A 21682-nucleotide genomic window follows, 5' to 3' on the forward strand; every position below is an offset into this window, starting at 1 on the left:
TCTTACTCAGCCATCAGGAGAATGAAGCTCATTTTACCAGTCCCGTCTAATTAACTCCTTCTACAGGCCAGGCACTTCCACTCCCTGAAGTGAGCAGAGAAGTCAGAGCAAAGCCTGCCTCCCTGGGATTCCCTCCCCCTATCTGGGAAATGGCAGCAATAACAATGCCTTAGTCACTAAGTCAGTGGTTCTCAACCTGTGGGTCTCAACCACTTTGAGGGTCAAATGACCCTTTTACAGGGGTTTCATATTTACATTGCATTTCAAAACAGCACCAAAATTACGGTTACGAAGTAGCAACAAAATACTTTTACAGCTGAGGAATTGTATTAAAGGTTCCCGGCATTGAGAAGGTTGAGAGCCACCGCACTTAAGTGCTCTGAGAAATAACAAAGTAAGGACCTGCCAGAGGTTTGGCATTTGGTGACTTTAGTAACTATGAGGTGTCATTAGGCACGACTTGCTCTCTCTGTACTATCTGATCCAAGGGACAGACGAAATGATCTAGAGACAGGAAGGCACTTGCCTACTGTCCTTCAGCTATTGGAGGGCTAGGGTGTCTCCAGGGCCAGGCTCACCCGGAGTGCAATGCCTTCCAGACCTGACATTTGACCAGATCCTTCCCATGCAAATTACCGAAGTGACATGTTTTGCTTTAATGGAAAGTTTCGCTACCTGACAAGCTCACACTGGGTCACTGGTCACCTTGTTGACGTTAGGTAAAGAAAGGTATTAAGTATTTACCTTCTTATTAATGCTAGCTGCTGGGTTCACTGGCGAAAGCTCTATTTAAGGAAAGATCACTTTTGCTGGGTTGGGAAGTGAATACACAGATACATTAGGATTTCAGAAATCCTTAGGTTACCTATTCTGTAAAGAAAAAAGAAGAAGGAAGAAGGAGGGAGGAGGAGGAGCAGGAGAAGGAGGAAGAGGAAGAGCAGGAGGGAGGAGAGGAGGAGGAGGAAGAAGAAGAGGAGGAAGAGGAGGAGGAGGAGGAAAAGGAAAGAGGAGGAGGAGGAGGAAGAGGAAGGAGGAGGAGGAAGAGGAAGGAGGAGGAGGAAGAGGAAGGAGGAGGAGGAGTCCCCGTACAAGGTTTATTTAACCCTCAGTAGATTTCTAACCTTATCCCAAATTCCAGCCAGTGCCACCCAGAGCAGTGAGAACATGTAAAATTCTAGTACCAGGCTCCATTTACATCCTCGATGCTCAAATACTTTTCCAGTCCTCTCCACGAAGGCACTACCAGGGGCTGATAAACATATTTCTAGTGGACAGACCTCAATCTCAAGAGCCCAGTTCCCCTCCGACTGCCCTTCCAGCCTCCTAGAGTTCAGTTTCAGGTTCCAGGCTTAGTAGGACCTCCGTGTCAACTTAGGAAGATGAAGCAAACATGAAAGAAAAGAGCACAGTCAAGATTTTAGTCCCTGAGTTAAGAGCACAATCAATAGATTTTCATCTAAATCAAACTCTTCAGATGTAAGGAGTATTTGGAGATTAGAGCATTTTATTTCCTGACATAAAAAGAAATCTTTTCATTTACGGCACAATGAAGTCAACGAAGAAAGGGTTTCATTATAGTCAAAATGCCGATGAATCTCCTTTGGAGATAATCTTTGTATAAATAAAATATGCCAAAAGGGTTGATTTAATCTCAATGGTTTAAACAGCACATATAAAACCCTTTCTATGCTGGCACCCAGCTGAAGCCAGTGACCTTCAAATTATTAAGCTATATTTTAACCGCTGGAAAAGCGGAACCATTTCTAGATTCTTAGGCTACTGGCAGCTCCCACAGTTTGTTTTATAATATGCTTATTAGAAAGCTAAGCTTTCCAGAGAAAACGTTTTTAAGGACATTTGTTTTTGACATGTTGCATATCTGTAGCTCTCTTCCAGGGTTTGAAGCGGGTTAATTTCATGAACTATCTTCTAATTTTAAAATGCTTATCTACAACACAAGTGTAAAAGAATGATCTACTACAGTAAATACAATCTTGAGGTAAGGCACTGTGGTGGTTTGAAAGAAAACGACCTCCAAGAAGAGTGGAACTATTAGGGGCTTTGGCCTTGGAGGAAGTATGTCACTGGAGGGGCGGGCTTTGAGGTCTCTTGCTTAAGCTTCCCTCAATGTGATAGTCGACTTCCTGTTGCCTCAAGATGAAGCCTTTCAGTTCCAGCACCATGTCTGCCTGCATGACACATGCTTCCCTTCATGATGATAATGGGCTGAAACTCTGAAACTGTAAGTGAGCCACCCCAATTAAATATTTTCCTTTATAAGAGTTGTCATGGTCATGGTGTCACGGCAATAAAAGCCTTAACTAAGACATATGCTTTTGTAACTCTTCACTAATCACTAATGAGAATCTTACTCACATTTGTTGACTCAGAAGAATTGAACCTGGCCAGGTGTGCAGCTCCTTGGTAGAATTCTTGTATGGCAGATCCCTGACATCTCAGACGCATATAGGTATGCACGTATATACATACCAAAAATACACACATACACACAAAGCAACTTTCCAGATGTTTGGTTATTTTGCCATTTTTTTTAATTATTATTATCGACATTGTGTGGTGATGAGTTCTAACTACAAGCCTTGGGGAATACAGGTAAACATCATTCTACCTGTGAGCACCTTAGTCGTGCTGTGGAGCTTAGGGAGGGCTCGACTCCCTGTGTGACACAGGCTGGCCTAGAAGCCGTGAGCCTCTTCCTCTGCCTCATGACTGATCCTTTACAAGTGACGTCTATCAGCCTAAAAACTTTGCTTGTTGGATGAGTCACTTGCAAGGACAAAGTGGCTCCCAGGAATTTCCCAGCAGTCACAACATATTCTGGGCAAGATTGGAGGAAAGTGAGGATACAGACTGCTCCTGCCAAAACCACGGGACAAACCAACCATCCACCCATCGTGATGGAGCCTGTTAGTGAATACGCACACTGAAAATGAGTATGCAAACTGCTCCTGTGCAAAGCGAGGGGACGAAACATCCGTTGTGATGGAGTCTCTTAGTTCCTCTCTGCTGCTCTTCATAGCAGGCGCAGTTCACCCATCAAGGATAAAAGTTAGTGGGAAGAACCCAGGGTGTCACAGGACCTATCCCCACCCGTATTTAACCCTTTAGCTGTCTACCCAGCAGGAACAAGCAAGGTCATTCTGTTATCCATCTTGTCTCTCTCACAAGTTCTAGTGAGAAAAGGCTACCTAGATAAAGCCAATTCCAGCAACACTTAACGACAACATATGCAGACACGGAAAGGGACAATTACGTCCCCGACCATAACCATACCTCATGAGACTCTCAAACACAATTGCTTTTTGTTAGCCAGAGAATGGCTGTACCTTGAGCTTCATGCAATGGCTTTTATAAACTTTTAAATGTGTTGCGAACATTCATGTATCCATCTAACAGTAGAAATTGCCTACTATGTGGTAGGTAGTCTTACAGCCCCCGAAAATACACTCAATTGCCCTTATATAGTGAAGATAAAGTGATTTCAAATAAACAAAATAGATTAGCTGGTAAGAACTTTGTGACAAGCAAGCGGACTGACTGGCATATTGTAGGTATGGAGCAACAGTACTTTCTCTGTATTAAAAAGCAATGTCAGGAAGATGCATAAGATATTCAAATACATGTATTTATTCACACACACACACACACACACACACACCTCAACAGTACCAAGTTTGTATCTGATAAGACGAAAAACGGATGCGCACACAAACAGTGGCTGAGATCTTGAAACCCCAACTCTACTGTGACAGCCAGCCTCGTTCCAAGCTTCCAAGACCTGCAGCATTTCCTTGCACTGTCTCCAGCGTGTCCTAGCAATCCTTATCACGCTGTAACCGTTCTAGGCTCATGCTGTAACAGACCACTCTAGTAACACAAACAGCACCACCCAAGTGTCCAAGGTTCCAAAAACACTAACAGTATAATCTTGGAGGAAAACTCACCTTTGAAAATATGTTCACACATTATGACTTAAAATCAGTATATTTTCCACTTTGGAGCCGCCACTTTTTTCTCCTTATGGTGACGCTGTCCTACGCTAACCCATAGGTATTTTCTGCAATGAGGATTTTATTACTTTGTAGATATGAAAAGGGGCCAAATTTTATGACATTAGCCTTAGTGAAATAAACCTTGGACCAGACAAGCTTCAAACAGCTATGACAGTGATATTTTGTCGTGTGCATCATAGAAAACAGAACAAAAGAGAAAGCAACCCACTGGGGATGCTGCAGTGCCCCACTTACCCGGGATGGGAATAATAGGAATACTTTCGTTGGGGACCACCCGAGGTGAGTTGCTGTCTTCCACATAGAAGTGAGCAGTCTGGAAACATTTTCTGTGTGGAAAAGGAAAAGAGGGCAACCGTGAGCACAGAAGCACTCTGTGTCTGAGTTTATCATCTCAGAATCCTTCTTTAACAGCTTCCCCAGCTTGAAACATCGCACAGCATGGACGGCAGACCCAAGGAAAAGTGGTAAATGCAAAAGCAGAGCGTTCGGCACACTGGAGGAACCCCAAGGTCTGAGGGCATCGCCTATCACAGCCAGCCCCAACCACAGAGCCCCAAACGACTCGAGTAAGCGAGAATTTGGCACAGAGCAGCCTCCTGCACACGCTGTGAGGACAGTACCCCGTTTCTCTCCAGCTGACGGGTTGCAGAGGAACTGTCTGCTAGTCTCACCAGCCCCCCAAGTACCAAGTTCAAAACCACACCTCGAATCTCCTCCAATACAGCCACCAAACAACCCTACTGCATAATGGCACCACATTGTCTGTGCTTAGCCAAGGCCCCAAATCCTCAGACAGCTTTTAAAAGGGGTCAAGGGGCTTCAATAGGATAAGCATGCCTCAAACAGAGGTTCTTTCCAGACAACCTCTAAGGCTGGGGCAGAAACCTGCAGGTGTTTTCTGCTTGCCTTCGTCTGAGCTTTGTTTTTTACCTGTACTTCAAGCAAAGCAGGGAACACACACTGGTCATCCCAGGACAGGCAGTGAACAGCAAGTCTAGGAGCAGCTCACGCAGCCTCTGCCTGAGATGCTGGCCAGCCCTCAGCTTTCCAGCATCCGCGTCACTGCTTGCTGAGGCCTTAATGAGCTGCCGGAAAGACGGGCTGAATATTTAATGAGGCGGCTCAGTGTGAATGGCTATTGTGCCCAGAGAAGGGTCCCTGTTCATCTGGTGGAGGGGCTTTACAATAGCTGGCCCTGCTGCTGGGTCTTTTAGCCAGGCGGGCGGCATCCTTCTGGTGCCCCCAGTCACCAGGCTCAATCTCACTCCTCCTGTGTCTCATGCCAAGCGACACTTACAGGCCACGGCTTTGCATCATCTGGAGTGTGTATTCCAGCTAGTACGGATAAGTCAACTCTTCTTCAGGGTATCTTTGCTCATTGAATGGAAAAAAAAAAAAAAAACCCTGGGATGTTTTTAGGAAGCCAAGGAATGCAGGAGGGTGGGGGTAAACTAGGGAGAAAAGTCAGTCACTCGAACAAACCAAACTAGATCCACGCAACACCCAGGAGACCTCAGAGACATGTAGCTCTCCCACAGTAGGGTGGCACTCATTCCAGAATGAAGGATTTTCCTTTAAATCGTCCGTGTTTTCACATGGAAAGGGTACTGCCTTACCGTTGTCTGTACTGCTCTTCGAAGGCATAGGGGTTCCTGAACATAACTGGCTTCAGCCCCACATATACTGCAGGACTGGCCTTGAAGAACACCAAGGGACGGTCAGGGTTCTGCAGGTGCCTGACATTTATAATAGAAGTAGAAAGCCTGTATTTATTTATACATAAAAGTGTGTGTGTGTGTGTGTGTATGAAGTAGAAACCCTATGTATTAAATATATAGGTATATATAGGGTGTATATATATATATTCAATGGCCTTTACCTTGCTTGGGGTAAGGTGTGTGTGTATACACACACACACACACACACACACACATACATCCTGTGGGGCTCTGGTCCTAAACATATGGTGCCATATCCATATGAGCAATAAGACCGCCACATCTGAAATGCCAACTTCTTTCTCTTTTTAAACTAGTTGCTCATTTTTTTACTCTTGATTTTCTTTCCCCCCTTTTGCACTGCCTGCATGAAGAGACTTGTAGAATGCAATCCAGAAGCTGAAACATGGATCGTGGACAGTACAAATGAACCGGAGCCTTACTTGTGTAGGGCCCTAACTATTGGAACTCTGCTTTTGTTCAGTTACTAGGCAGCCTGAACTAGTTTTCAAAGTCACTTAGGTAAAGTCACACAGTGCTTTAAAATACAGAGTAACAAATGAACAGTAACAACAAAAATAACAAACACCTAATAACTTCTGGGCTGGGAATAGTAAGTAGCAAACGTGTAATCCCCGCACTCCCCAAGGCCAGCTTAGGCTACCAGTGTGAGACAAGTCTCCAAAACGATTTTAGGTTTTAAGACTGCAAATTACCACGCCTATCACTTCTAAGACAGAAGCGGTTAGCACACGGAATTCTGTTACTGTTACAGCTGGACAACCTTGGAAGGTACAGGCCATGATGTGGATTATTATTTAATTTATATTTTATTACTATCATTATTTGCTAGAAAACAGGCAGACCGTCTGTCTTGCTGTTAAATGTAGGACTAACAGCTGCACATTATCTTTGGGGGAAAAAGCAGTGTGCAGAAGTAAATCTCACTCCTGTGCCCCATGTGCTGCTGTTTATAATGGCTTTTCCCTGGAGCAAAGTGACGCCGTGATTGCCAGAGCAAAGCTGGCAAGTAGGGCCAGGGTCAGGAACCTGGGAGATAAAGCTGTGCGCATCTGTGCCTCGCTGCACATCCCATGCTTTTATCCGGCACAGGGGCGTGGGTGAGCATATCACCCCAGAACCTGGGGAAAGCGCCTCCCTTTGAATGCGAGTTTTTATGACCTATGACAGGAGTTAGCTCAGGGCCCAGCCAGAGCATCCTCAGAACCAACTCCTCAGCCTAGCTAAGCACTGGAGTCATCTAGAAAAACACACATAGGAAGAGATGATCCTGCCCGAGAGATGAGTGGGTACCAATGAACTAAAGGGAAAGATCAGTTCAAATCACTTCAAATCCCCCTCCTTCCTCTAGTCACGATTAACGTTTTGGGGACTACCCTTCCACACCTTTGTACATTGGCTTTTTCAATAGTCTCTGGTCATTTTCAATGATGCTGGAGCGGGAAAAACAGGACAGACAAGGATTCTGCCTTCTTGCCACTTACATTTCCATAGGAAAGAGAACCACACGTAGGTGAGCAGTTATGAGGAAATACAGCTTAAGGGGATAGGGGTTAATGGATGAAGGAGAAAGAAGGAATTTGAGCTGAGACCTACGAGGGAAGAACAGGCTCACAGTGGGAGCAGAAGAACATTCGAGGCAGAGCCAGCAGCCACAGAAACTATCTTACAATAAAGCAAACCTGGCAGGTGTTGGAACTGAAAGGCAATAGAGATGCAAGCCATAAGACTGGACAAAAGGCCAAGAGCCGCCTGCATACAAGACCCAGGAGGCCTTTGCTGGCTTTTCTGGGGGTCTAAGAGCCTTGCAAAGCCAGAGAGGACTCCAACCTATACTGCGATGCACCTTTAGCTATCGCTTTGAACAGGCTTACGTGAACTGCTGTGTGAGACGGATTACACACCATCAAGAAGGTAAGAAGATTAACCAAAGGCTACTCTTGTGATCACTCCAAAACTCAAGGGGGGAGAAGGAGAGAGAGAGAGGGAGAGGGAGAGGGAGAGAGAGAGAGAAATAGAGAGAGAGAGAGAGAGAGAGAGAGAGAGAGAGAGAGAGAGAGAGAGAACAGAAAACATTCTGTGGTGTTGGGAGCTTTGCCCATGGTAGGTGCTCTACCACTGAGCTACCTCTGCAGCCCTGCTTTATATATTAATAACAAACTACAATCCTATCATCAACAAAGATCCCTTATGACAAAAGAGAGGTGATATTCTCATTACAGTGTTGGCCTAATCAGCCACTGCATTGTTAGAATTGCTGCTTTAATAATCACGTGCTAAGAGTCTATCCTGGGGCCAGGCTACTACCAGCCGTTCACTGCATTCCCCAAATGCCATCTTTTCTTGTGTACAAATCCTATACTTTGGTTTTAACTTTCTGATAAGGCAGAAGGATATTGCATGGTATTGTATTTTAATTTCTGAAAAATCCCATGAAAAAGGTTTTAAAAAGCAAAGGGAAAAATATCCACAACTTTCAATTACTCCAAACTTCTCTTGTGGATTTGATCAGAGATGCAGGGCTGCCTCTGATTTTTGAGCCCAAGGGAATGGAGACAGAATTTCTCCAAGTGTTCTCAAGCATGCCACTGAGTATGCAATTTCAATTTTCTTTGTAGTTCCAATTCTCTTTCAACTAACATAGCCTAGCAATCCCTTCCTGAATGAACAGATTTCCAGGATAGTGAAAAGCCATTTCCAAAATTGCTTTACCATGAGTATTTTTATGCGAATATTATTATAAAAATGGGAAAATGAAGTAGGTCATGTTTAGAATAAAGAAGAAATGTATTTATAAGTTTAGTTACAAAGTATAATCTAGTTGGTCACCACCATGCATTTTGTTTTTTCCCTTCCCATCCCCCCAGGGAGCTCTCCCTTCTCTTAAGGAGCTAAGACTGGGTCACAGTATTTCCACTGGATTGACATCATTGGTGTATAGATAATCCACATTATCTTCTGCCTTCCCAATTCCATACTAGCAGTGAATATTTTTCGGACACAGTTTCTAATTTGGAGAGTCTTTGGCATTTTGAGGGTTCCTGAAGGTAGACTACCTGTTTGTCTATGTACCTGCCTGTTTTACCATTATGATATCAACTTGTTAGTCAACAGGGGTAACAAACTGAAGTCCCAATCTTGTTGGTTTAAGAAAGCTATGTAGGATGAATCCTATACCTGGTGACAATCACCAGAGAAGGCCTGGATGGGACACAGCCCGTCACTGAGGAAGCTGGTTTGCACTGTTCCTAGTTAAGAACTTCTTGAGACAGAGGGGCAGTGATTCCAGCCACTCTCTGGTGCTCACACCAAGAAGTCACTGCAAATGAGGAAACCTCAAATGGAAGGTGGACAGTATCATAAATGTGCCCATAAAAGTCCTATGAGAATTTACAGGATCCTGTATGGCATGAGACATAGTCATTATGGCTGGAAGGGTGCTAACACAATCGTATTAAGTACACCAAGGGAAGCTGTGCAGCACACACTTGAGTAAGCATGTAAAGTCCTCCGAGTTCTGCTTCTGTTGGAATTGAGTGTTAGAAACAGCATGATGGGTGGGCATGGTGGTGCTCACGTTTAATCCCAGCACTTGGGACACACAGAGAGGTGGATCTCTGGGAGCTCAAGGCCAACCTGGTTTACTTAGTGAGTTCCAGGGCAGCCAAAGCTACATACTGAGACCCTGTCTCTAAAACAAATGAACAAAAACAACAGAATGGCATTCTGGGTAGGATGCTAAAATGTTCTTTTATGCACACTAAATAAAAGCTTTTTGGGGGAGGGGGCTAAATTACAGAAAAAACATTTCTCAGTTTTTCCCTCCTAAGAGGCTAATTTTTAAATCACCCTTGTCATTTACACTGCCTATCCGATAGCAAAAATCATTTTAGTTCCTGCAAAGGAATTGAAGTCTGTGGTATTTACTTAAATATCAAGTACAATGCAGTGTTCTGGTATCTTCAGTTCCGAGTGTCTGGTTCCTTGAAGAATCCGGAAACCACAGAGTGACAGGGCTTCCCATGACCCGACTCCATCATCAATAAACAAGAAGACCAGGTCTGAACGCTGTCAGATGGTAGCAGGCAGAAGACAACCCCGTCCATGAGATATTTTCTCAGTTAAACTCAGTGGGTGTAAGAGACGGAATGGGAGATGTATCTGTCGCTTCTCCTGGTGTGTCTTTCCTGTAGTGAGCATCCCGACACAGTGAGCCAGTCTCCAACTTAAACAGTCATCTTGAAGGTAAGCATGTCTCCAACTGCATCAGATCATCAGATGCTGGACCAAGGCTTGCCAACGTATCCATCTATGCCCACTTCCATGGAAGTACTTGGTAGCCCAGTGGGAATGATTTTCCTATATTCTTGTGTATTCATTCATCCTCTTTGAGAAAGCTAACACAGACTTGTACATTGTGGAATGACTTCTAAGAAAGGCTTCCCTGGAAGTCAAAACTGTACGGTGGGGGGTATTTTCTCTAGCAGTTTTTCTAGTCAGTGTGGATTCTTCTTAGCAGCTTGTAGGTCTCAAGCCCAACCCCCACCACTGTAGTCCAGAACTACGGGATGTCTGATTTCTTTTTGTTGCTGTTGTACAAGTGTGCATATGAGTGTCTAAGGACACGTGAGCCTTATGGGCCACCAAATTTTATTCTTTAGGTAGCATTTCTAAAATAACTTTCCCGTCTTTCCAATAAGGGATGTATTTCGAGGAGAGAGACTCGGTCTACCGTTGTGGCTGCAGCTGTCTGCAAGCAGGATGCAGCAGCCGCTGACCCGCATCAGCTGTCAGCTCTACATCCTGGAGCTCCCACCGAAGCGCGCACACACCCCAGCACATGGCAGGGTCTGCCGCTTTTAATTGGCCCTCACAACTAACGACACACACGCCAACATCTGCTCCAATAGCACAATCCAGTTAGAGAGTCTTGCTCTGCCAACAACGTAGAGCGAATTACGGAGATGAGCAGGGGAACTAGATTTTTAACACCCTTCCCTATTTCCTTCCAGACATCTGACATGTTCTCAAGGCAGAACACCCAGGAGGCCTGTATGTCTGCCCAACGCCCTCCCAGGGTGTCGTCTCTGTTTTTCTCCAGGTACCTGTTTAGACAACCCTTAATGGGGGCTAACAATTTTCTTATGTCTATCTCTTTCTGCTTGCCTGACAAGAATTTGAGAGTAAGCACACAGCCAACATTTTCCTGAAACAAAGGGCCGATATTGAGTCTAGAAACGTCTCAAGTTGCACTCCACAATGCTGTCTATTAAAAGGTCCCCTCCAAAGGCATGCTGTGATTCTGAGATTTCCAGACATTTGGCTCAGCATGTCCATCCTTTTGACAAGCCTGTTTCCATTCTCAGTCTCTGGTGTATTGCAACACTGTTTCTCTAGTGCTGTGGAAGCTGGGCTGTGGGCTGGAGGGAAATCCTAACAAGGCTTTTTAGACTTAAATGAAAACTCAGAATTACAAACTAAACAAATGTTGATATACAGAGACTGGAAATCAAGTCACTATCTTCAAATTAAGTTCAATGGTTTTCTAATCACATCACAGTGTGAAGGAGTTTGTTTGCAGTGTGGAGGCAAAATTCTAATTGCAGACTATACTGGGCAGTTGGCTGAGCCACTACTGAATATTAATTGAGCAATTCTAACTGATTCATAGACAGCCCTCATTTGAATTTACAGTGGCATAGCCGCTAATAATCTCATTTATTTTCATGGTGTCAAGAGCAGAAATCCCATTAATATTTACTTTTGTAAATGGGTGTGTTGTAGTGAACTTTGTATACGTAAGAGCCACTTATTAACAGAAAGCTACAAACACTCATAGGGCTAGCAAAGGAGGAGATTGAGAGCTGTGCTAAAAAGACTCCGACAGATTTATTAGGGCAAAACGTTTCCAGAAACAGAAGTGACACACAGCAATAGAACGGAAAGACTGTGCACAACGCTGGGCTTTCCCTCAGGAGTGTCTGCTGAAGCTACTCCCGGTCTTGCTTGGAAGGTGGCCCAATGCAATGCTAAGTTGAGATTTTTCATACACAACAACCCACTTGCTGTTGAGTTTTCCTCACTGCCTGTTAAGCGATCCGGTTCATGCAGCTAAAGTTTACACAGTGTAGTCTCCGGAAGGGCTCTTCTAGCACGGAAGACTCAGAAACCAAAATATGCTTCTGGTTGGCATATTTTCCAAGCCATGAAAGGGGACACAAAAATCTGACAAATCAGGACGTGCTTTGGGGGTAATAATGTGGCGTGTTTCACATAAGGGTGGCTTGGCATAAGGGATTCTTGGGCATGCGTTTGTCATGCTCTGGACAAATGGGGTGTGCAGTGGGAGAGGGGAGGGAAAAATGAGGAGAGAAAAGAGAATGAGATCAGTCGGAGGATAGAGAGGCAAGAGAGGGAATACAGAGACTCGGGAGAAAGTGTTCCCAGGTCCTGGGGATTTCACACACGTAGCAGCGATGTCCGAACTCATCCTTGTTATAGGTGAAAGTGACACACACAAAAACGTTTGATTTCCACATGAAGAATGCTGCTGGATGGGTCACTGCCTGTAGTGAATTTCTTTGACAAAGGGGAGAAAATGAACTGCAGACACAGAAGTGGCCTTGAGATAATGCTCTTTCTTGCTCAACAGTATTTTGCCAAAAAATCCTCCTGGGTCCCTAGGGATGACTGCAGGGCACTTTCAAGGAAGCAGGGAGCAGAGGTCACTTCCTAAGCCACATCCAGTATCCCGAGCATGCTCTTTTCAATATTTCAGCCAGATCCAATAGGATCAACCCCTCACAGTTCACCTCCCTGGAAAAAACTTGACAGCAAGGTCTCTGAGAAAGCTGTTGTACCTTTATATCCTATCCTGGAATGTTCTGAGCACCCAAGGCTAAAGGTGCTCATTACAGTTCGGAGGGTAGCCCTGGCTATCCTGGAAGTCACTATGTAGACCAGGATAGCCTTGAACTCACAGAGATCCACCTGCCTTTGCCTCCTCAGCGCTGGGATTAAAGGTGTGCAGTGCCATGTCTGGCTTGCTGTAATATTCTTAATAGCCTTAATATTTCAGGATCTAGGAAGATGCCGTGTTTTTTTTTTGTTTTGTTTTGTTTTTTTACTGGTCATCTCCATTGTAGATGTGAAACTTGAGAGTATCCTGCTGCCAAAAGACACCCCACTGTCATCCAGGGGACATTCCCAATGCTCAAGAACTGATTCTTTTTTTTTTTTTTTTAAAATATGTATCCATACAAGAACTTGGGAACAAGTGTCATAGACTGGAGAGACTTTCTAAGGTAGTGGTTCTCAACCTGTGGGTCATGATCCCTTGAGGGTGAGATGGTCCATTCAGAGGGGTTGCATATCAGATATCCTGCATAGCAGATATTTGCATTACAACTCATAACAGCAGCAAAATTATGGTTATGAAGCAGCAATGATAATAACTGTATGGCTGGGGGTCACCACAGCAAGAGGAACTTTGTTAGAGAGCTGCGGTATTAGCAAAGTTGAGAACCACTGTTCTAAAGAAAAGGAAAAACAAACAGTTCAATCTCCTTACAATAAATGGCAACATATCAGAAGTACACTGATACCATTGCTCCATCTCTTAAGAGTTGGCAGAGAGGCCATGGCGCCCAGCACTGGAGGGGCAGCTCCAGACACACACTGCTAACTGAAACCCCCTTGAGTCAGAGGCAGAGGACAATGGGTCACTCTATTCAAAGCCCCCCTCACACCCTCCGGTGCCACTGTTTCCCTAACTTGATCCTGTAGCTGTATTTATACATGTGCAAAATGACACGCTAACAGAGTTATTCAGCACGGCATTGTGTTGTGACAAAACTGACGGCCTTAGAGGGTTGCTTGAACAAATCGTGGCATATCTATTTTAAAACCACCGCCCCCAAAACAGGGGAAGTATAGATGTCTAGAGAAAACTGTTACCTCAAACAAGGCCAAGCATGGGTAAAACATGCAGTACTTTTTATGTAAAAAGGGGTAGAGAGACAGCCCTATCTGTTTAGATATTAAAAATTCTTGAATAATGTATAAATTACCAAAGATGAGCCATTGTTGTGAGGAGGTGGACGTAAGGTGGGCAGACAGAACTGTGAGGGTCTACATGATTTTAAACATTATTTTGAGTTATGCCAAATACTACTTATTCAAAATTTAAATCAACTTCTTTTGAAAACTTTGACACTTGAGTCTGGTTTTCAGAGTTTTATCCTTGGCTCACACCTTCCATGATCTGTGGCCCTTCCTCGTGTCCACAGAGGGACAGCTAAGAAAAGCATCGCAGAATCAGGGCTAGAAGGCAGATATCACGTCAGGCTCATACCCAGCTCCTGTGGCTATGTGTAGTGCTGTTCTTTCAGCATCCCTAGAGGCTTTCCTTCCCTCCTCATTCCAGGCTGCATTTCTGAATGACTGCAGGCCATGTGAGGAGATGAGAGTGAGAGAGAGAGAGAGAGAGAGAGAGAGAGAGAGAGAGAGAGAGAGAGAGAGAGAGAGAGAATGGCAGACGTGGAGGTGGTGAAGTGCTCATCCTGGTGCACCCCAACTCCAGTGGAGGCCTAGGAGAAGTTGCAGTCCACGCACCAGGAAACTATGCAGTATGGTGCTGTAGGAAATCCAAGACCCAGTAGCCCTTAAATTACCCGCCCACTGGGACGTGGCCTCTAATACTATTTATGCCGATGTAAAGTGTGCATCTGGCCTCTTTTCCGGCTGCGGGATCTGGTTGCTGTTCTCTGTTCCAGCAGAGGATATTGATTTGTGAGTCTACCCCTAAATAAATAACCCTCTATTATTCTCAATTCTGAGCTAGTGTGGGATGTCTTTTAAGCATCCTTCTTTGGTATGGAGCTGGGTTAGCAGCTAAAGTGAGTGGGTACAATATGAAAGAGCATGTGGGTTGCTGGCCTTGAACATACAGAACACGCGGGGGAGTAGGTGACTGGAGGCTGTGGAGGAATCACATAGTCAGAGCAACTCCTTGGGGAAAATAAGAAACCCTTGAGCTTGAGCCCCTGAGGGCAGAGTTTCTATCAGGCCCCACTCTTCCCCATAAAAAACTGAACACAGCACAGAGCTGAAGAGAAAGGACCTATGTAAGCTCTAGCTGCCTAGAGAGGAGGCCCCACGCAACTCATCCCCTTCGGCAGGACGGCCTGGCCAAGTCACTTACCTCCTCAGAGTCTCAATGTCTCCTTCTTGGGTATTAACTAAGCCTTCCAGATATTCTGCCTGATTTAATCTTCATAGCCATCCCTAAGAGGATGAGCTCTGAATAGACCCATTTTCTAGATGAGGAAATGGAGTCTCAAAGGGATCCCTGGTCATGGAGTCATGGAGCCAAGAAGTGGTAGAGCTCAAGTTACCAATCCACACGTCTCTGAGTCAAGGTCCGTGTTCGTAGGCACACTGTAGAAAATTCACTTTATACTACACAATTCACAGGTCGAGTCCATACATACTTGCCATTCTTCAAGATAATTTCTAGCACGGACTTTGGTGGAATTAACTTACATTTCAGTCTTAAGCAAAGCTACCAGATTCCTTGACACAAACTGCAGACATGAGGTATCTCCTGTACCAAACACAGTATGCCTGTAGCAAGTCTGTTCCCATGTAAGGGTCAAACATATAAGCAGGCCGAGCATCATATCTGTGAGCCCCAGAAGCTGCACAGGCATTTACCTCTGTATTGTGCATGAGACATGCTGGGTTTTTAAAGCACTACAGTAAGACATGTCATCATGGACTGGCTACAAAAATTACTCAAGCGATAAATTCCATTTATTCATGGAATAAATGTTATTATGGGTTGGGTTTAAAAATTGTTCAAGTAATGTCCATAGAATAAATGTCACCATGGACTGGGTATAACGATGGTTCAAGTGATGTCCATGGGAGAAATGTTATCACAGACTGGGTACAAAATTGTTCAAGTGATGTCCATGGGAAGAAATGTTATCACAGACTGGGTACAAAATTGTTCAAGTGATGTCCATGGGAAGAAATGTTATCACAGACTGGGTATAAAATTGTTCAAGTGATGTCCATGGGAGAAATGTTATCACAGACTGGGTATAAAATTGTTCAAGTGATGTCCATGGGAAAAATATCATCATGGACAGGGTATAACAGTTGTTCATGTGATGTCCATGGACCCCTCTCTTAAGGTAAGATCTTTGAATTGAAAGCTATAAAGAGAGGTTTCTGGTCCCATATTTTAAAAAGCTGCTGGAGGTTTGAAAGCATACGAGAAATTAGAAACTTCAAAGGGTTAAAAAAAATCACAGAAAGGAATAATGACATCACCAGTGTCAGTGTGCTGTGCACAGGGCCAGAACTGCCCAGATAAAGATGGGCCGCCATGGGCTTTCTCATTAACCTGTCAAAATTCTTCCTCCATTATCACAGCTCTGTTTGATTATCCTGGGAATATAACTGAAATTTCATCTCAGTGACCTGATCTATGGCAACTAACAGAGACAAGCCATTCCATGTGAAAGGTTAGATGTAAATTTTATAAACTGATTGACTGGAAATACAAATGTACTATTTACAACATAAATTGACCAACTACCCTACTTAACATCTTAGCATTAAAAGATTATTAATATTGAACAGTCTATGTAAGATAAACAATACAAATATCAAGAGGTTCAAGTGCAGATATGAAGAGTACATTTACAACTTCTAATTGCTTCTTATAAAACTCTGTAGGTTAGTAATTTTCAAAGTATTAAACATTCATGCACATTTGCTTTTTTATGGAAAAGCATGTTATATCCACATTTGTTCATTTTCTGTCTTTCCTAGTTTTAACCCTTTATTTATAAATGAAGGCATTTTTTCACTTATAAAGATTATGCTTTTTTAAAGAAAAAACAAAGCTCTAATCATGCATTATGCTCTTTTGAGAAAAAAAACAAAGCTCTAAACATGCAACATCTGAATTTTTTTTAAAAAAGAAAATGGATGCAACATACATACAGACACGCAAACACAGTGCACCCACCATATGACCAACAGGAACAGAAAATACAGCCCAGCCCACAGAAAAAGCAAAGCAAGCACGGGCGGGAGCTACGGCAAGGGACAGCAGCGACCTGGAGGCTCAGCTGGGCTTTACAGATCTTACTGGGTGGGGTGGAACAGGCGAGTATCAGCAGTTTCTGTCTAGAAGACTGTCACCCCCATAGCAACAAAACAGAAGTTCCGCAAGCCAGTCCCAGCCATTGAGACTCCCCATTAAGCCGGGCCGCCCTCACCTGCTCCCCTTCTCTCCTCTCTCCCCAGAAGAAGGCACTTCACGGGAACGTCTGGGAAAGCCCTTGGACTTTATTTTGTTACACCCTCTAAATGGATAAAAAACAAAAGAGAACATGTGTAGAAGACAGTAGTTGAATTGGCCACCCAGAGTTCCGCACAAATGCCCTCCCTCCACTCACACTGCGGACACCCACCTATCATGTACAACATTGTCAAAAGGGGGTACTCATGCAAAAATGGCTATGGTGTTAGGGAAGTCTCTGATGCAACACAGATAGGTTTGCTCTCCAAAGTGATGACTTACATATCAGAAGGTGGCTTTATCTGGATATAGACAATGGTCAGGGAGTCACCATTATGACCTCATTCAGATGCCCGCCCTTCATCTCTGCTGTCCCGAAAGCAGACAGCTCAGAAGAACTTCCACAGCTTGCTGGGTCTCTGCTGCCCAGTGTGGCCTGCCTTCCACCACCAATTTCTCTGCACTAGACAGATACAGGGTTTCATCTTTTCCCCATGTGTCCCCGTCACTCCTGGATAGACACTTTTACACAGAACGTACCTCAGCGGACAGCGCCAGTACTTGGCAAGAGTCTCTTAAACATTTAAAAACCTCAGAACCGGCCACTAGGCTGGCCATGTTCAGGATGCATTTTCTGACCCATGCAAACACTTACAGGTGGCTGATTGGATGGGACTGGCCCCAGCCACCTGGGCTATAGGATGTCACACTGAAATGGCTCTAAGTTCCGTCCACAGAACAAGGAAGCTAAACCCTAATACATAACTTTCTCTTCTGTGGGAGCCCTGCTGACTCACACACAGTAATGTAAAGTCAGGGTCACAGCTCCATGTCCCAGGTCTCAGATGGTTCTCGGCAGCCGCTCCCTTCTAGGAATGAACACCTTTGACTTTTTAGAGTTGATGTTTTTCTTCTCCCTTTCACAAAGACTTTAATAAGTTATTTTGGTGATTACTAGACTGGCTACTAGGTCAAAGTGCTTGTCATGGGAGCCAACCTTTACAGAAAGAAGAACTTGGGAACAAGGTTGAGAGGGGGCGGAAGTGCACAGTGCAGCACTTCCTGTCTCCCGCTGTTGAAACTCCTCTGTCGCTACAATGACTGTCCTCCACACGTCAGCTGTGTGGCTGCGAACACTAATCTGAAGAATCCATGAGTGTGTTGGAATGTTTTTACAAATTTTCATAAAAACTTGAAGTCTGCAGCTTCCGAAAATATTTAGACTTTTTTTTTCCAACCCTTAGCCCCGCTCTGAATTCTGCCAGCTTTACTCTTTCAGGAATGTTGGAGCAGAGCCGGCTATCTCTCCGCAGTTTTCCCTCACGCACCATCACAGGCTCTAGAGACTCCCACCCAGAAGCTGACAACACTTCGGGGAGAAGCAAACGCCAGTAACTAATATCCCCCAACAACCAAGGGGTAACCCGAGCAAGCCAAGGGTTTAAACCTGGGAGGGAAGGGCAGTGGATTCTGAGAGATTGGAAGAAAATGGCTCACCCGGCCTAAACAAACACCTAAGGCTCAGCTCTCCCGAAAGCGAGCTCTGTTTAAAACTGTACCAGCCAGCGCAACCTGTGCTGTCTCTGAAGTATCAAGGACCATGTTTAAATGGCCACCTTTAGCTGCGCTTTCCTCCCGCTTTTGTCTAATGACTGTGTGTTAGCCTGATCCAAGAGAGCTCTGACTGGCATCTCAGGGCCAACTCGACAGCAGGGGGTCGGTTACTATAACAACTGACAGCTCTCATGAATTCTGAAAGGCCCCTGAGTAGCCATTTGGGAAACAGTTATTGAGCAAAAAGTTGCCTGGGATCCAAGGCATTAGCTGCCACTTTCCCTGAACAGTTGGGAGGAAAAAGGAAAAAAATACAAAAAAAAAACAAAAAAACAAAGGTGCCCACTTTCTGGAACACCTGGGGACCTCAAAATGTTCCCATCTCCAGCCCTCTCAGACTCTCAGGACAAGCCAGTTTAACACCACTGAGTTATCATAATACCAACCCTCCAAGGCAAGCCTTATTTTGGCACCATGAAACGTGTCTTAGCTTTCCCCACAGGTTTGACACATTTTCAGGCTCTGGAGAGCTGAATGGTAAGAATTATTCTTCATGGTTCAAAATCTTAAAATACAGTCCGATCCATCGAGAAGTTCTAGGTAGAGATGAACTGCGCCAGCAGTAGTAATTTTTAAGAAAAAAACAAAAACAAAAACAAAAGCACACAAACACCAAAGAACGGTCTGTTTGCAGAAAAGATTGCATAAAGCCATCAAAAATGACTGAAGCTCGGGTTTTCTACCTTTTGATTATTTTCTCAGAACAAGAGGATGCCGAGCAGCCAGGATGGAATCCAGTGTTTTGTGCATGCAGAACCACCCAGAAAAGGTTTGCCAAGAGGGACGTGTCATTTGAGGGACAAACCTATGGCCACACTAGGACCTAGGGCATCTCCAAGGCCGCCTCTGTCTGAGCAATTACCCTCAGCTTTTTCTACATCGTCGCAGCTCAAGTATTCTCTCCAAGAAGTCTTGGTTCTCAAGCTGTTCCAGTGGACCCTAGTCACGGTCAAGTTTCTTAAAGAACTCACTGTTCCCCCAAATGCATCCAGAAATCAGGCAGGAAGAGAAGGGACAGCAGACCCTGGTGGCCACCCGGCAGTGGCCATGACAAGGGAGCCGCAGGGTTCGCTCTGTCCAGCTTGGTGCCACCACAAAAAAGGTGACAACGCTGTAGCTGTTTTTTCTATGAGATAGTCTGCTGGGGTTTGAGTGAGCCGGTAAAAAAAACGGGCCAGTTGACATAGGTCACTGGTTTGTGGTAAGTGTTATTTAATTATTCATTTCCTCTACTGAGCTGTGAATTTCTCTTCGAAGCTGGAATTCTGATCCTGGAGGAGTCTCCAGTGAATGTATCAACACGTGGAGGACTAAACGCACCCCAACCACACAGGCCTTAGTTGAGCAACACAAAATCCTGGCTATGAGAAGTTAACACTATGAGGTGTGTGATCCTGGTCAGTCTTCCTTTCCTTTCCGGAAACTGTTTCCTGTCGTGGAGCGAGGATAATCTCCTTCCTGATGCCCTGGCCACTGCACAGACTCTGTAGACTCAGAAGTGTCATGCGCATAGGGAATGGCAGAGCCTGCCTGCTGTCCCAGGTTCTCAGGGGACTTGTTCATCCGAGGCTAAGCCAGGCAACTGAAAAAAAATCTTTAAAACGTGTTTGGGCTCAATGGGCAGAGCACTTAACTAGCATGCACAAGGTCCTGAGTTCAATCCCCAGCACCTCACAGCGAAAGAGACATAACACATGCCTTCTTTCATTCAACTATTACTGGTGGCTTCTACTAGCAGTTTTGTATTTGATACCCCTTCAGCCACCTACTTAGAAAAAGCAAATTCTTAGCAGATCCCCTCCCTTATGATTCTGCCAAGAGAGCAGGCAACTCCCTCATCTAAAGCTACCTCTAACGGCTGAGAAGTGCTGGTTGCCGGAGAGGCAGGTGCAGTGTGCCTGCTCACAGATCCTCTGCCTGCCACGGTCATTACCGTGTAACTGCAGGAAAAACCCACTTTCCAGAGAAGCACACGTGACTGGCCATGCTGCAAGCACACGTGCCATGTACTCAACATGTGCCCACACTCTCTGGCCATGTGTCTCTGCCTGCCTGAGCCTCCGCTGCGCCTGTACAAATCCCCTACACAGCTGCCGTGTGGATTCTTCCGCATCCTCTCCACTCTGTCTCCCACGGAACATCCAGAAGACAAATGCTGCAATGGCAACAAAACTCACTCGTGTTCAAGAATGGGATTCTTAACGAGGAGGCCATCAACATGTACAAAGGTCTAAAGATAGAACTCGGTTAGAAACAAACAAACACACACCTTTTCCTACCTGCAGATATGACTCACTGACATGAGTAGACTTGCCACAAAGTTTACAAACAACTTGGTCGTATGGTCTCGGTCACATGATCAAGAGGGAACGTGAATTTACCAGATTAGTGAAGGCTTCTCAGTATCCAACTTTAGTACTACTAGGGATCGGAGGCCACAGTTTCTACTTACAAAGCTCATGCCCTACAATCCCAGAATCCATGAAGTTAGCTGAGCCTATCTGAAGTAAAGCTGCTTTGTGGTTCTGCAAAGTCCCTTTCTAAGCTAGAATTATGGTCAGTAAGATACTAAACTAATCACTGCATTCATTACCTGGGACTAAGCCAAAGTAGGTGATATTATTCAACATTAAATTCTCAAATTCACAGAGATGTAACTGAATGCGAACATCATTACTGAGTCCCCAGAGCACCTGAAAATGTAACTGTTTCTCAAAAACTTCATCCACCTAATTTATTATGGCAAATTCAGAACCCAAGGTGATTCCTATCTCAGCCTCCAGGCCAGGTGGTCATTACTGTGAAAACATCACACGGTGTCTGTCTGACCCACAGACATGAAAACAAGCTATGTAAGGAATAACTGAAAGCAAGTTACATAAAGCATAAATTGTTCCTATCATGCACGCTATGCCCTGACCTGGGGCAACAAAATCTAACAGTTAAGATGGTGGCCCATGGGGTCTGGATAGATGGAC

The 21682-nt window shown here is 44.7% G+C and overlaps 1 protein-coding gene across 2 annotated transcripts in view; it reads right to left on the minus strand.

The window, feature by feature from the left end:
* The window catches only part of Ptprg (protein tyrosine phosphatase receptor type G), a 683229-nt gene that overhangs the window by 47055 nt on the left and 614492 nt on the right, over positions 1 to 21682 (minus strand). Inside the window, exons 14-15 of one of the 2 annotated variants that reach the window (XM_057769290.1) lie at positions 17068 to 17154; positions 4269 to 4360 (exon numbers count right to left, since the gene is read on the minus strand). In XM_057769290.1, coding sequence (XP_057625273.1) covers positions 4269 to 4360; positions 17068 to 17154 — 179 coding nt within the window. The remainder of the gene's footprint in view (positions 1 to 4268; positions 4361 to 17067; positions 17155 to 21682) is intronic. The other variant, XM_057769291.1, reaches the window with a different exon arrangement.

The sequence above is a fragment of the Chionomys nivalis genome, chromosome 5 (assembly GCF_950005125.1).
Source record: "Chionomys nivalis chromosome 5, mChiNiv1.1, whole genome shotgun sequence".
In the NCBI taxonomy this organism is placed as follows: domain Eukaryota; kingdom Metazoa; phylum Chordata; class Mammalia; order Rodentia; family Cricetidae; genus Chionomys; species Chionomys nivalis.